Source organism: Lepeophtheirus salmonis, chromosome 4 (genome assembly GCF_016086655.4).
Source record: "Lepeophtheirus salmonis chromosome 4, UVic_Lsal_1.4, whole genome shotgun sequence".
Lineage (NCBI taxonomy): Eukaryota > Metazoa > Arthropoda > Copepoda > Siphonostomatoida > Caligidae > Lepeophtheirus > Lepeophtheirus salmonis.
The window spans coordinates 22,091,325-22,106,959 of NC_052134.2; the positions used below are offsets into that span (position 1 = coordinate 22,091,325).

General features: G+C 30.5%; 1 protein-coding gene across 9 annotated transcripts in view; it reads left to right on the top strand.

Annotated features, from left to right (window-relative positions):
* The window catches only part of Rip11 (Rab11 interacting protein), a 61,258-nt gene extending 51,249 nt beyond the window's left edge, over window positions 1-10,009 (top strand). For 5 of the 9 annotated variants that reach the window (XM_040709762.2, XM_040709764.2, XM_040709765.2 and 2 more), the window contains 8 exons: window positions 276-814; window positions 1,088-1,260; window positions 2,403-2,459; window positions 4,107-4,169; window positions 5,653-5,842; window positions 6,347-6,427; window positions 7,490-7,698; window positions 8,542-10,009. In XM_040709762.2, coding sequence (XP_040565696.1) covers window positions 276-814; window positions 1,088-1,260; window positions 2,403-2,459; window positions 4,107-4,169; window positions 5,653-5,842; window positions 6,347-6,427; window positions 7,490-7,698; window positions 8,542-8,754 — 1,525 coding nt within the window. In that variant the 3' untranslated portion in view covers window positions 8,755-10,009. The remainder of the gene's footprint in view (window positions 1-275; window positions 815-1,087; window positions 1,261-2,402; window positions 2,460-4,106; window positions 4,170-5,652; window positions 5,843-6,346; window positions 6,428-7,489; window positions 7,699-8,541) is intronic. The other 4 variants (XM_040709766.2, XM_071887722.1, XM_040709767.2 and 1 more) reach the window with 2 other exon arrangements.
* The last annotated feature ends 5,626 nt before the right edge of the window (window positions 10,010-15,635 follow it).

The window sequence follows — 15,635 nt, forward strand, 5'->3', positions numbered from 1 at the left end:
GTATTATATTATTCAATTAAATTGACGAAAAATTGATAATAGGGTGTTGTTTTGGTACTTGCTATTAGCTTTGGGGGTGGAATCAAACAATTCTTTGAAGATCATTTAAGAGGAGGATAGGAAATGACCGCTCTTCAAATATTTTTCCGTTAATCCTTCGATTTTTTACCGGTTAGGCGTTCAAAATTGAACGACAAACATGAATGGCGCACATTTTCCAACTCGGCTTACTTTTTAACTTACAAGAGTAACCTCATATTTACTTCCATTTATAGGTCTCTTTCGAAGGCAAACCTCAAACAGCATCCTTCTGAGGACTCCCTATCTAATAAATTTCACTTTGTTGACGACTTTGGAACAGGCCTAGGAACTCGGGATTCTTTTGCTAGAAACTCTGGTGGAGGATTCTCTAATCGCGACCCTGGTGTAAACTCTGACGAAGATGAGGAGGAAGAGAATCAATGTGAGGTCAATGACATCATTCCAGAAGAGGAGGACATGTTTAGATTTGATCAATTGTCATATAAGAGTTCAGGAAGCTCCCTTAATGTTGGCCCTAAGCAAAATTTGGTAGTGAGTAAGAACACAACTCCCATAACTGGTTCTTTGGAAAATATTCAAGAGGGTATTGTTGGTGGTGGAGGAAGCACAGAAGTGAGAAGATCTTTCCAAGAAAGGAAAAACAAGTCGGCAACCCTTGGAAGGTTGTCCCAAAGAGATTTATACCCTGCTGTTGTGAATACTAAGACCATTAAGGAGGAATCTCCCGTATTAGATGAGTGGGAAGCCAAACTCTTAGGGAAAAAAGGAGCTGGTAATTTTGAATTCTTGTAAGTGTTGTGTCGGTCCTAATTTTTTCGGTCCAGTCCGAGACCGGTCCTTAAATATTTATAACAGAATAGTATTAATTCTTAAGGAAGAAACACTTCAATAACATCAGGAGAGATCAAGTTCTACTTCTTTTTAAGGACTACAAAGGGGGACTAGACCTAGCTGAAGTGGACTGCAGTCATTGCTCCTAATTAAGGACCGCCACAACACTACTTATAATTAGTCTCAACGTTTTATGATCATATTTAAATTGCAGTTCCTTATCAAAATAATAAAAAAGACGAAGATGACTTCAATGACACAATATCCTTGTCTCAAATATCGCAAACCAGTCTAACTTCCAGCACTTTCGATAAACCCAGGTCATCTTTAACAACTCCCATTACAGAAAAGAAACTTGTTTCATCCTTAAAACCCTTACCCTTGGATGTAAGTAGTCTTTTATATTCATTTATGTACATACTTGATCAAATAATCAAAGAAGATTAGTTATAAGTATTAAGGGTCCCAATAATTATGATGAGGGATGTAGCGGTCTCGAAATTTTGAAGAAATTATTAAGGGTGCGTCTGAGTAGGACGCACAAATTATCATGAAGAACAGGGCGTTGACAGGATTAAATTGGGGAGGGGGGCTAGGTTCAAAAAATTTAATTTAAAAAAATTTGAAGATCCACACCTTTTTTCAAAATATTTTCTTTTTTGCAAAGAGAAATTAATTTTCAAATATAAAATTTTTGGAAAAAAAAGGAAGTTTAAATTTAATTTCAAATATTAAATTTTCTAGTAAAATGGAAAAATTCCTTTGGGGGGGGGGAATACAGCCCCTCCAGCCCACCCCCAGTAGAATAATCTTTGCAAAAAACATCATAATTAATTATCACCAAATTTTACAAAAAGAAAATAACTCAAGTCAGGCCTAAATTAATAATAATGGTAGACCGAATTAATTCAATTGGTGAACTGAGGTAAATAACTATAAATTAAGTGAAAATGATGCTCTTAGAGAGTACTTTAAAATGTAGGACGGATTTTAAGAAACAATAACAGAGACGGGACTGATATTAAGAACCGATATAACCCCTACTTATAATTAAATATTTATGTATAATTTTCACAATCTCATTAAATGGCAAAGTAAGGAAGAATTTTAATAATTTATTATTTGATACAGATAGGGAAAAAATTGTACGAGGGAGTACAATAACATTAGAACAAAATAAATTGTAATTTTCCTGTTCCATGTATACGTATAATTGTAGTGTTGGATTCGAATATTACTCAATTTCACTAACGTTGACAAATGTCTAAAGTGTATAAAAAACACACTTTGGATTCTTAAATAAATAAGTAATTTAAATTTCCTCATTTTGAGGTCACCTGTGTGTGATTAGATGCTGTTTCTGACAAATCAACGATGATTTTAAGCTTATTTCTCAGTTAAAGTTTCGAACTCGATAGATATAACCCGAATCCAACACTTATCATTTAATTCCGTAAAAAATCAACCAGGCTAGGATCAACTGAACTTGAACAATTGTTGGACTCACTGTATTTTTTCAAATCCACTAGGGTGCATTGAGTAAGTCATATGAAGAATATATTGGTCGTTGGAAGGATCATACAAAGGTATTTCTGGAATCTTGGGGTTTTGGGCGTTTTAAACCAAAAAAATAAAAATAAAGTGTGATACTTAACGTCTATTTAAAAAAAAAAAAAAAACATTGATTAGGAAAAACAGAGTCGAAGAAAAGTTTTTTTGACGATTTACAAAAAATTTTGTTTCTTTAATACCCTACTTTTTTCGTGTTTTTTTTTTTTTAATGAAATAGTAAGTATGTTCCTGATAAATCTATGAACATATAGAAAACACATTTCATATACCATATAAGATTCTTAGTTATTTATGAAAATGGAAATCAAAGAGGAAGAAGGTCAAATTGTTAAGTATAATTTAAAAACTTTTGTTGGACTCATAAATGAAAGGAGTACTCTATACATGAAACAAGCACTCTCATTTATCTGCTTTTCTTGACCAAGTAAGGGCGTGGTTTTAAAATGATAGTGCGAATTGAATTCAAACAATGGCCACAAGCGTTGTTTGCATTTATAAGTTGGTAAAATAAGCAACAGAGAGTGGCTACGTCTTGAAGCAAAATAATACAACTCTCTAAGGGATAATTTTATTTAATACTAGTAGAGGCTGAAACGGCTGAATTAAATAGAAAGAAAGAATGAAGGTAGAAGAAAAGAAGGAGAAGGAGAGAGACAGAATGAAGGATAATGAGGTTTTATTTCGATAAAAAACAACCTCTGAATAACCTTAGACGCCCATTAAAATAGCATAGGAGAATGCTTGGTTATTTTATACGTCTATTTGCTAAATTTCCCTCTGAGATATCAGGGGCATCCGTGGGGGATGGGTTGGAGAGCTCCACAAATTTAAGGAACTTAAGCTTTACTAAAAAATGTAATATTTGTAATTTTTTTCCCAAACATTCAACAATTTTTTTGAATTTTAATTTTTTGGGAACAGCTATAAATTTTTTAATTTTTTTTTTTTAATTTCGTATCTGAAATTTAATTTTTCAATTAATTATTTAAAAAAAAAAATTTCAAATTTTTTACAAGAAACTCCCCCCAAAGAAAATAAATAATAATAATATATATAATCCTGCGGACGCCTTTGATGTTCGACCTTTTTGGATTCCATGTTTTATAGCATCAATAACAGACTTATAAATATACAAAATAAATATATAGGCTTAGGTCAAAGTGAATAGAAATACAAGGCTATCATTTAATTGGGCTTGTCATAATTTTTCAATTTGATGTACTGTACCTACTCCTGGGAAAGACAGACATATTTCATAGATAACAACGGTATATTAACAGCATATTTTGCGATTAATAGTAACAGTATATCCTCTTTGACGTCACTTTTAAAAAGCGTGGTGGAAGTCAAACAACATTCGGAAAGCGTTATGGTATAACCTTGTATATCTATTAACCTTGGGTATATGTTACTCATATAAAGGCCGCTGAAAATTATTCTCGGCATGTGCTGTTAAGACATTAATTACGCAATTTTTTTAATTCAATTTCTCTTTTATTTAATAAATATTCCAGTAAGGAAAAAGATAGCCATTAGTTGGTCAAAAAAAAAATAAGTACGTGTTTTAGGTATAGAGTATTCCAGGATAAGCCCAATTAGATTTTGATGGTTCATTTTATCATCACGTTCAATTAAATTGTACTCCAATGTTTTATTACTAGGAGCAAAAAAGGAATAAAAATATATTGTCTAATGCAATTGAAATTTGGAAGGCTCCTGAAAAGGTAATGAGGGAGTTATTTAGGGTGTGTTGCTAATAGTGAACAAAAGTTAAATGTCCTTATGCTCCTGTTTACATGTCTAAACTGTAAAAGAATAAAATAACTCTTATAGTCGGGATTTTCATTGCTATTAAGATATCAATTTATTATGAAAAAAGAGTCTTAAGTCAAGACTATTCAGCTGGGGACTCGCAGTCCGAATACGGAACTTTCTATTGTTGGACTCTCTAAGAAGAAAAAACAGTTATATTATATTAAGGTCCTGGTGACAGATTTATAATGTCCGTGTAATTTAAGATCAAATTTGAGTTGAGATTTTTCTAAGGAAAAAAGAGCGCAAGGAGAAGGCGGGAGCAATACATATGTTACTACTTAATTAAGACTTGTTAATTTCAGCTGCATCTTATATAGTTTTAGTGGGAAAATGAATCACTGCTATAGATAAGAGAGCCTCTTACATTAAAAATAGCATTACTGCAAGCAAAATATTATAACTATATTAAAATTCATATATATATTTTTTATGATGCAATTTTAAAGTAATTTACAACAAAGATAGGCGAGAATGCTTACTTCAGGTGGATCATTTAACACTACGACTACCTACTAAATAATAAACAAAAAAGGCAAAGAAGCACACGCAACAACCATTTCTCCTTTTCTAATTTTTAAACGTAGTTTTTCCATTACAAACGTGTCAACTCTACATATAATAAATACTTATTTGTTTTGTTACCATCTATCTTGTAACGCGAGTGAGCGTTCGAGTGCATACTTTTTCAGAGTTATAGTCCGTTAATATGTTTGAACAGGGATATTATCTATGTACGAGGAGGGATCAAAACTTTTGATCCGCCTTCAGGGATACAAGGTCAGGTAACGAAATTGACGTGTAAAAGCTTTCTAACCAAAAATGCTAGTTTTTTTATTTTATATGATTGTTTGCAAAACTAACAACACCTTTAGTGTTGTTCGGCCTAAAAAAAACTGATTAAACTACAGTCCATTCAGTGCAGTCCTAATCTATTTTCTGATTAGTGAGGAGAAAATCCCCGTCGTTCACTTCTAAGAGCCGGCTCATAGAGCCGTTACGTTCGCAAACGACACATCACTAATATAAAATATATTATATTTTGCACCAATTTCGTCACCGGACCATACTTGGTCTAAATGGGCATCTGCTCATAATAGTTAAGTAGCCCTGATCCAAGGTTTTATGTTACAAACATTTGCTACTTATGGAATTGTAAGGGATTAGATGTAATTAATAATTGAGTGTTTATTGTTACTAGTTACGGTAAGATGTTATTTTATTTGTGGCTGGGATTTGCACAAGATGTTATGTTCTTGAGTCTTTTTTTTTTAAGACAATGTTTGGTTATTTATTTTGTGTAGTATTTATGTTAATATCATTGAATGGGGATTCTTTTGTGAATGGTTATTAATTTGTCTTTTATTCCCTTCTTCCAATATTATTTTAATATAGACTCCAAGTGGAAGGAAGAAGATCATACCCGTGCCTTCAGACTTTGAGAGCAGTACAAGTCCAGACTCTCCCAGCTCACCAATTGATTATTCTTCAGGAAAACCTTCTAAAGGAGGAGTAGAGAATGAGGAATTCGAAGAAAAGAAGAAGAAATCTTCCTCGGGCCTTAAGAAACTTAAATCGAGTTATAGTATGTTACTCACTTTTTTTTTTAAAAATTATTTTAGAATATTTGCACAGTAATGTTAGGTTCGGTCTGTAAATCCTAGATCGTTATGATTTTTAGTGGACTTGGGGCTTGGTAGTCATCAGGGTAAGGGCTTTCTCTCAATGCCAATACCCTCATGAATGGCCTTCTTTGCGTTGTAAATAGTCTGCTTACTTGCCTTAGCAACCTTCAGATCTATATTGGTGTGTGTTAGTGCCGCCCTAAGTAGAGCAGCTATTTCGGTTCTTTTGTCTCTTTGTGAGGCCGTTTTTCGATTGATTGAGTTAATTTTTTTTGAAGGGAGGAGAACTCAATACAAACAGCTTGTCGGCTAATAAGAGGAATTATAAATACTTATTATATGTTTTTCTTATTTCTTCTCTTTTATGACTGTCCATATTTCAACAACGCACCCGTTGGTGAAATCTTTTAAACTAAAAATAATTTTTTTTATTAAACAATCTCTTTTCTTTTTAAAAACTCTAGGATCCTTGGTGGACTCGGGGAAAACTGGAAGTCTTTTTAACCTCAACCAACTTAATTCATCTTCCACGGCTTCTACAAAAAGTAAATTCCTAAATTTATAAATAATAATTCATCAGTACATATGGGAGACCGGTTCATATTTGAGTAAACCAGACTGTCAAAAAACAGGAATATCCGCAGAAGTTGGCCTTAAAGTTATCCCTTCTAGCCCAAAATATCCAAATTTCCCCCAAAAAATGTAATTTTCTTTCAATAGTTAACTGTTTTTGAAATTTTATTCCAAATAATTTGAAATTTTTAATTTTTTGTGAACAGCTATGGATTTTTGAATTTTTTTTTAAAAACCAAGCCTCCCTCCTCCAAAAAAAAATAAATGTATATTCCTGCGGACGCCTCTGTAAAATGTACATCACAATTGTATAATATACATAATGCAGATTATTGAGAAAAAAGATAAATAATTTTTGTCATAATGCAGTGATTTTTTTTTTTTAGTTTTTGCTCTAAATTATATCCTTTGTATTTTAGAGTATTTTTCTATTATTTGATGTAATTTTATCAAAGTCCAAAACTCACTCAGTGTAGAGAAATTTGAGATATTCTACGACACAGTGCAAATGCAACAGTTGCAATTTGCCTCACATTGTGCATTCATATTTATTATTTTATATAATAACACTTTATATTCAACATGTTTTTAGCCCGAGTAGGGTCCTAAATAGTTTCTTGAGAGTAAATTTCTCCGATCTAGAATACTGATCAGTTATTTTAATATAAATCTTATTATTTCTTAATCTACGTTAATATATTGAAATTGAATAATTCAACATCATGAAAACTTTAGCTATTCATTCATCAAAAAGTATTATTCAGTCTAATTTGTAACTCAAATTGATATTTTTTGGCTGCTACAATCGTCCCTAGATACGGGACAGTTGCAACAATTGAAGAATCTCATTCAAGTTCAATTTTTGTATAAACTTTAAAACATTTTAATAGATTCAAACAGTAGTAATTATATGTTGTTATGTTGTGTTAAAATTTGGCTCAGAGCTATTTATCAAAAAACAAAAAGTATTGTAACGTCCATTTTATTTGTTCTGATTCATTACTAATTCATTTTGTATTGATTTTATTCTATAGCATTCAAGGATAAAGAAAAGGATTCATCCAACGAATCCATATCTGGACTTTCCAAGCATTCGCGTACACATAGTGATGGTTCGGGAGTGTTGCCACCTAGTGGCACACGTGTTGTCCTTGGAAGAGAAACGACACCTACTCCCAATTCATCACATCCTAGTAGAATATCAAAGGAAACTTGGGATAGATTTGATGGAAAATCTCGAGAGGTATTAATAGAACATTATTATTTACACATTTAAGATTTAATGCCATGTTTGGAGCTTATAGATCGAGGTTTAGTGTATTGCATTTTTATTTAAAATTCTAAAACTTTACTGCCTATTAGAGTGTTTTCCCTGGCGTGACAAATAACATCGTTAAAATGTCAGTTTGTGTTTTCTTTTTTTACATACCGATAGAAAGTGATCTATCCAGACCAAAATCAAGAACGCGTGCTCCAAATCTTAGGAGTAACCAGGGCTGTGAAAAGTATTTTTCTTTGCCAGTTGACAAAATTGTAAGCACATTTTTGTTCTTGAATTGTTTAATTACTTTTTATTACATATGGAAACCTATAGTTTGAAATTGTTATTGTAAAGATTGGACAATTTTATGTTATTTCTTTAACTCTCAGTAGTCGCAGGTCTGGAGGGCAATCGTTATAAATATACAATTATTAAGCATAATAGTTTATAATGTAGTCAAAATTCTATAGTTTTAGTAGAATAAAGTTTATATTATGTTTAGATTTATATTCAAATTAGGAGGGTACAAAATTCGTTTTAGTTGGGCACGGCCCCTTTATTCCAGGGTCAGCCTTAATCATAATGGACCGAATAAATAAGACCTGACACAACACTATGTATGCGTACTCCCATTTTCTTTCTTTTTATATATGACACGCTAAGCTTTAGCTACACACGCTCGTGGCTACATTTTTATTTCATAAATCAAGTAGTAACGCAGTTCTAAGATATCAAACCTCACTCAAAAATGAGACATGACAGATGAACAGACAAATATTCTTCTATTTATATATATATATTATACTTAATTTTATATTATTGCAGGATTTGATTGAAATGGTTATTGGACTACAGAGCTCAGTGGATTGTCAGAATCGCAAGCTGAGTGATATGGAAGATTATATCGATTCATTACTAATGAAAGTAATAGCAACAGCTCCATCTCTCCTTCAAAAAGAACCTGATTCTCTTGGTGGTACTAGTGGTGGACTATTGAAAGGTTCTGCTGGAATGATGAGGTCTTCTGGAGTCAAGTAAGCGCTCACTCACTCACTCATTCACCTTCTCTCTCTCTCTGAACACCCCACTCAGAAACGGAAGATATATACGTTACTTACATAGATATACATAAGTCAAAACATATACAAAAATAAATACTCGGTGTCTGTCTTAAATCCTTAATTCTTATCACATAATTTTATTATTATAATTGATTATCAATTGTGCCAATAAATTATTATTCATTTCCGTCCACCATCGAAATCAGAATGACTACTACAAGTTACAACTACAATATACACCTTCTTACTCTACCTACATAACTCTTCTTATACGGTCCCGGTCTACTGGCCAACAACGACCTCTTATCACTCTTTATATTTACCCTCTTATTCTGTCTCCATAATTATTTCATATTATATTGTAATGTAAAAAAAAAAATCAAATTTCTAATTGTTTCAGGGCCAACGATTTTTCAAACAAAGATGCTCAGTGTCATCTACTATGATGTATAAAATCAGTTGGTTAATTTATTATATACAACTTATAAAAATACAAAAAAAAAAACAGCTTCTTAAGTTATCTATAAAGATTCCTTCTACAACTTAATTTTCTATGTATGTATGTTGTATTAAGGGCCAGGTTTTAGCGTGAGTGGGAAATGGGGCAAAGATAAATATATTTTTTTTACAATGATCTTTTTTTATAAAGCCTTTATAACACAATTTCATTTTCCCCCTATCATAAAATAATCATTTTTTTGGTTAAAATCATTATTTTTTCTATTAGGACCTTTAATAAAGGATCATATTTTGAGATCATATGGTTGAGGCCTTCTTAAAAGAATTGGGTCAATTTTTAATTTGTTTCCCTATCTTTAATAATATCTTTTTTTTTCTTCAATTTTTTTAAAATGACTTTTGAAAAAAGGTCTACCCTTTATAGCAAAATTGGATCCATCTTTCCCCCTCCTCCAATCTTAAAACCGACCCTGATTGTATGTCTTAATGTATTTGTTACTTTCATTTTGTATATACTTTTCAATGTCATTATTGTCCCACAGTGTTAGTAGTGTACTTTTACCATTGGTACTACTTAATTAATTAATTAAAATGAAGTTTATGAGCATTCTAATATTATGGATTAATTTATAATTATATACACACTTAATTGTTTTGACTATGTTCATAATTCAACAATTGCTAATTTGTTTTTTGGTTTTATACAAATATATTTTTATTGTTTGGCTATTTTAAAAATTATTAAATATAGACATTATTTTTGATACACATTATACCAAAGTCTTGTATCATGTTCTTACCTTTATTGTTATCTCGCAAACTTCCTGCCAAAAAGAAACAAGACAAAAGTCCGAAATCAGTTTATAAATGGTTAGGCAATTCTTTCCGTTTAGTGAAAACAAAGTAATTAAACGTTAGCTTGAGTAAAATCGTATTTGAAAATCGTTAAAATCCTCGTTATGTAAATAAAAAAGTGAATGTAGGCAAGTTTGATAGACGAAATATCTGCTCACAGAGATCTCCATATAAAATACGTTTGAATTTTCAAAAAGGGAGATTCAAAGGTCTTAAATATCATGTGTATATTATATTTGTATTTTCTAAAAAAAAATAGTAGCAAAGATTATTGTAATAAAATTATTCTAATTTATTGTTGGTTCGGATGCAGCATGGCCTCTCAAAGAACACTGACTTTATTGTTTAATACTTGTTATCAATGAGAAGGATAAGGTCACGGAGCAAGATGTATGTGAGTGTAGACGCTGAACGTTGAAAGTGTAAGTGTGCTCTAACTAAAAGAAGGATTCCGATTATAGGCATTAACAAACGACATAGTACATAAATGAATTTGGATTAAAAGGGCAAGGAGAAGAAACTTGTTCTTATCTTAAGCCTTTTACAGCTTCGAGAATATCGTTGTGCCTCCAATGTTCGAAGTGAGAGAGAAGTCTCCTTTATATACAAATTATAGGTACTTAAGATTCGACTCTCCTTTTCTTTGCCTATGGAGTATCCAGTTATTATATAGGTCCGTGGGTTAGACAATGTGCGACCCCTACATCTCTTACTCAGAGATGAATATAAAATTTGGAGTGCATTTTTTGTAAATAGATGACTTAGGAGGTCATATAACCCCAATAAAGTTCAACCTAGATACAAATGATAGAAGTTGTTGGACTATATTGATCAAAAATTAAGATTTTAATTTTACATATATAGAAAAGAATAAGAAATACAACGAAGATATTATGAAATATATTGTAAATATAAAATCAGTGATACATGTACTACTTGGAACCTCTTCAATTCTATCAATTCTCTTTTTGGGGCAAATAAAGTCAAACTTGAGACTCACAAACCAATAACATTACTATCTGTGAATGTACAAATAGCTTAATAAACGAATCAAGGTCTTAATTTGGCAGATGTTAACTGTACATTATGCAAAGTAGGTCTATTTTAGGTTTAACTTTAGACATAGCAACCCGAAGACTTGGATATAAGTTACTACGGAGAAGGTTTTCACACATAAATAAGTTGAGCCAAATGGTATAAATAAATCTAAAGCGGCTTTAGCCTGCAGTGGGTACTCATTCATCACAGAAATGTATACTTTGTTATATTTTTTAAATTCACAATCTATTTTAGGGATTGGTCACACATGAAAGTTCGATGAGTGCATCTTCCATGTCTGACGACCGATGGTTAGCTGTGGCGGTAAAAGGAGCGTATGCAGTTATGTTTTTGTTGAGTAGTATCTTCTGGGAAATAATTTAAAAAAATGATCTATACTTATAAAAAATATACACATTCATGATTATTTAAGTTTTGATACCTACATTTTAATTATATTCGTCTTTTTTGGAAATCATTAGCGACCCTCACTTTGGGAACCACTGATTTAAAGGAGCACAATCTCAAATCGCGAAACCTGTTGCGGTGGAAAAAAATATACTTGATGATAAATTCGACTTGGTAAACTCATATGAACTTAGTAAAATTATTATTATATTACTTTAATTTTATCTGAACATCACGTGGTATTTTAAGCAACTCTTCCATTTTGGAACCATATTTGAAATCCCAAAAATTTGTAGATGAGCAAAAATGATAGCTTGACTCGATGAGTACAATTCAAAATCAAAGTAGATTTATGTAAAGGGATTTTCTAACGTAAATATCCAAATAATTATAAAACTAATTAATTGAACTGATGAATTTGTACTTGAAAAAGAAAGTATCAACAAAATTATATTACAAACTGTAAATTAAGAATAATTGATTCGTAATTGTGTGTAGTTTTAATGAAACTGTTTATGATGTTTTATTAAATATAAGAATTTTGTTCATCCTAATGAATTAATTACATTATTAAGTCAACATTATTGGTGTATATTCCATATTATTTGAATAAAAATTATTTTGATTCCAAATCTGTTCATCTCCGTCGGTAAATAGATTCGACTTTAATAACTCCCGGCTCAATTAAATGTAATTATGTAAATAAATTTAAACAGTTTAAATGATCAGTTTAGTTATGTTTTTAAAGTTTACTTTAGAAAACCTTTAACATATATCTATTTTTATTTTGAAGTATGTGAATTAAGTCAAAACATCATTCCTTGCTCAAAAATATTATTTTAGGATTTTAAATATTATCCCAAAATAGAAAATTTGCTTAAAATACCATTCGATGACAAGTAATATAGCGTTTTAATTCTATAAAGCTCATATGAGCTCACCTAGTCGATTTTACCATCAAAAGGGATGTTTTTCACTGCAACAGGCGGCGTGATTTCAGCTTGTGCTCCTCTAGATAGTATAAAAACTATAGATATAGACACTTGATCACTTTGTGTATCTTATATCATATAAGATACACAAAGTGATCAAGGAACGCTCTATTGAAGGAGTATGCACTCTTTTTGATATTTTACAAACTGTCATACAAAAAAGATTATTCCAGTTCATTCAATGTATTTCAATTATATCAGATTGAATAAAATTAGATAGTATTATATATATGTAAATTTATCATAGTTATACTTCGATAAATTATCAATTAAGGGACGCTATATTAAAAATCTTTTTTTTAAATGATGGCGGGATAAATATTCATATTTGGCCCAGTACATATTTTCAAAAATTTCTATAATGATTTTTTATGCCGTCGAAGTTTTGTCTTCCCATCTTTTGAAAATGACGAAATTACTTTTACTGCAAAATTAGACGGTATTAAACCTATCTTTAAAAAGGAAATAAGTATAAGGCATCAAATACGCGCATAAATTAACTTATCAAGTCATTCATCCACATCCGATAGAAAAAAACAAAAGATAACCTATGACTAAAAATTTTATGAATCAACAATAGAGGCTTTAAATAATTTTGGTAATAATAATGGAGACTTCCAGAGTTACAACAAAACATTTTTATATAAAATTAAAGGATGGTAGGAGAAAACCAATTTCTAACGATCGAAGAATACAAATATAATATCTAATTTCATTCGGAGAATAGTTATTAAAATGAAAAACAATATCTGGTATGCGTAACAGTTTATCCAGTGGAACTAGATAAACTGCAATTCACACAGTTAAAGGATTGGCCTAAGACTTATCTCCTACATATAAAACACGTTAAGTTTAAATTACTCAGAAAAATAAATGATCACCCTATTGAAAGGAGATTCGGATGATATTTTCCACTTGGTGGAGGTAGTTACTTTTTGAGTTGTGGTCATTTTTTTAGAGAGAAAAAAATATTGAATCTGGCCCTTAATGAAAATTAACATTAGGTCTTTAAGTTAATTAAAATGAATTTTCTCATTCAACTCCTCTTTAAAAAACGTTGAAGATGATTCAAAAACATTTTTGTTAATGATTTCTCATGTAGATATCACAGACTTAGATGAAATTACCAGAATATAAAATGTAATTTATTACGTCAGCGGATTTATAACCTTTAGCCTAATTAAATAATGTGTTGAATTGGTCTGGTCATCAGAAAAGGATCTTATTTATGTCGATAAAACTAGGATACATTATATCTTCAATTCATTTTTGGATGCCATGGATAGAGGTGGGCTCAAAAGACCAACAGATGACATGTACTTGATTACAATTCATCTTTATCAAATATCACATAATTTTTTTAAAGTAGATACTATAATAAACACATTATTTACATTTAAGAATCCAATACATATATTTGCTGTTATTGTAGCTACTTTAATTTTAAAAAGAAGAACATTTGTCTTGGATAATGACAGCAAAATGTAAGATAATCACAAATTTAATAACTTTGATAAAATATCTTGTACAATATGTACAATTTGTCTGTAATTTTTTTTCTTATGAAATGAACAAACTAAACCATTCTTTTAGAAAAAGAAAGAATTTATCAGATGAAAGCAAGTCTGCCCAGACTTGCTTTATGAAATGAATTAATAAGCTTCAATCATTAAATTAATTAAATTCGATTGAGTTCCTATTTATTTGTAGATAAATATGCCAAGTAAATTCAATTTCATACAATTTCATAAGTCATACAACTATTATAAATATTCACATAATATAAAGTAATATCAATTAATAGATATGTTCTCCGATTTATTTCAAGAAATGGTGAGCTGCTATGTTGATTACAGTAATATTCAGATGTTGATAATCGAATTACACCCTTATTTAATTAATCTTTTTGATTCTAGAATTGAAACAGTTTTTATAAGATTAATATATAATAATATAGTGTAATACTAAAAGTTATACAATACCACATTCATTGACATCGTAATGGATAGATAATCATAATCTGGACGCAGCAGCTCAAACATGATCCAATGTTTTTTTGAAAATTAAATACTATGGTATTGACGTTAATCCGTCTCTGTTAATTATTATATTTAATAAGCAATTATAAATTATGATAATAATTGAAAAAACGAATTAAGGAGGAGAAAATAAGTATTTAATGGCATACTGATTTAGTGAGTTTGCCCACTCACAAAAAAAAGAACGGTGGATAATTTTAAAAGTAGGTTTATTTTAACAGTGAGGGACATTTTTATATATGAAAAAAACTTAAGGGTTTTGAAAATATTACAACTTCAGCAAATCGAAGGGAGGATAGACCATCCTCAAGGAAATTTTGGGTGACAACCTCTTTACTTCAGACAGGGAACTGAAAATGGATCTTCTAGCACGGCAATACCCCAAAACTTACGACCATGGCAACAAAGGAGTGAATAAAAAAAGAATACGCACATTAAGGTCATGGAGTGGCATGCCCAGTCTCCGGAACTCAATCCCATCGAAAATCTTTATAAGTGAGCAAACCTACAAAATCGACAAGAGATCAAATATTTATTTTTTTACACTGTAGATTTATATTAATAAGAATAGTCATAGTTATAGTGAATACGACCTATTCGCGATTATATTCAACCATAGAATTTTAAGAATTGAGTTTTTCTTACCAATTATGAGTTAAAATGATTCTCGTTGAAAGTAATCGAGGGTACTTCAAATATTTTTTATTTTCAAATATTAATTGAAATATATTAATTTGTTACCATGATTATATCAATTTAGACATGTCAATAGGTTAATAAAGTATTTTTAAACAGATATTTTATGAATTATATTAATATTCATACCAATTTTTTAATTTATATATAAATTCATGAAGTCTTTCAAAATATTAATAAAGGTTATGGAGATTATTCTGACTATAATTCAATTAAGAATCAATAATTATTTATTCTTAATGTGAATAAGATTCGTGAGTATCCTCTGAACCTTGGTACCTTGAATCTCTTCCCTTTCACGTTTTCACGAATGATATAATTTTATGACTGCATAACATTTTGAAATGAGTATGAGTGTGAATATATGGTTT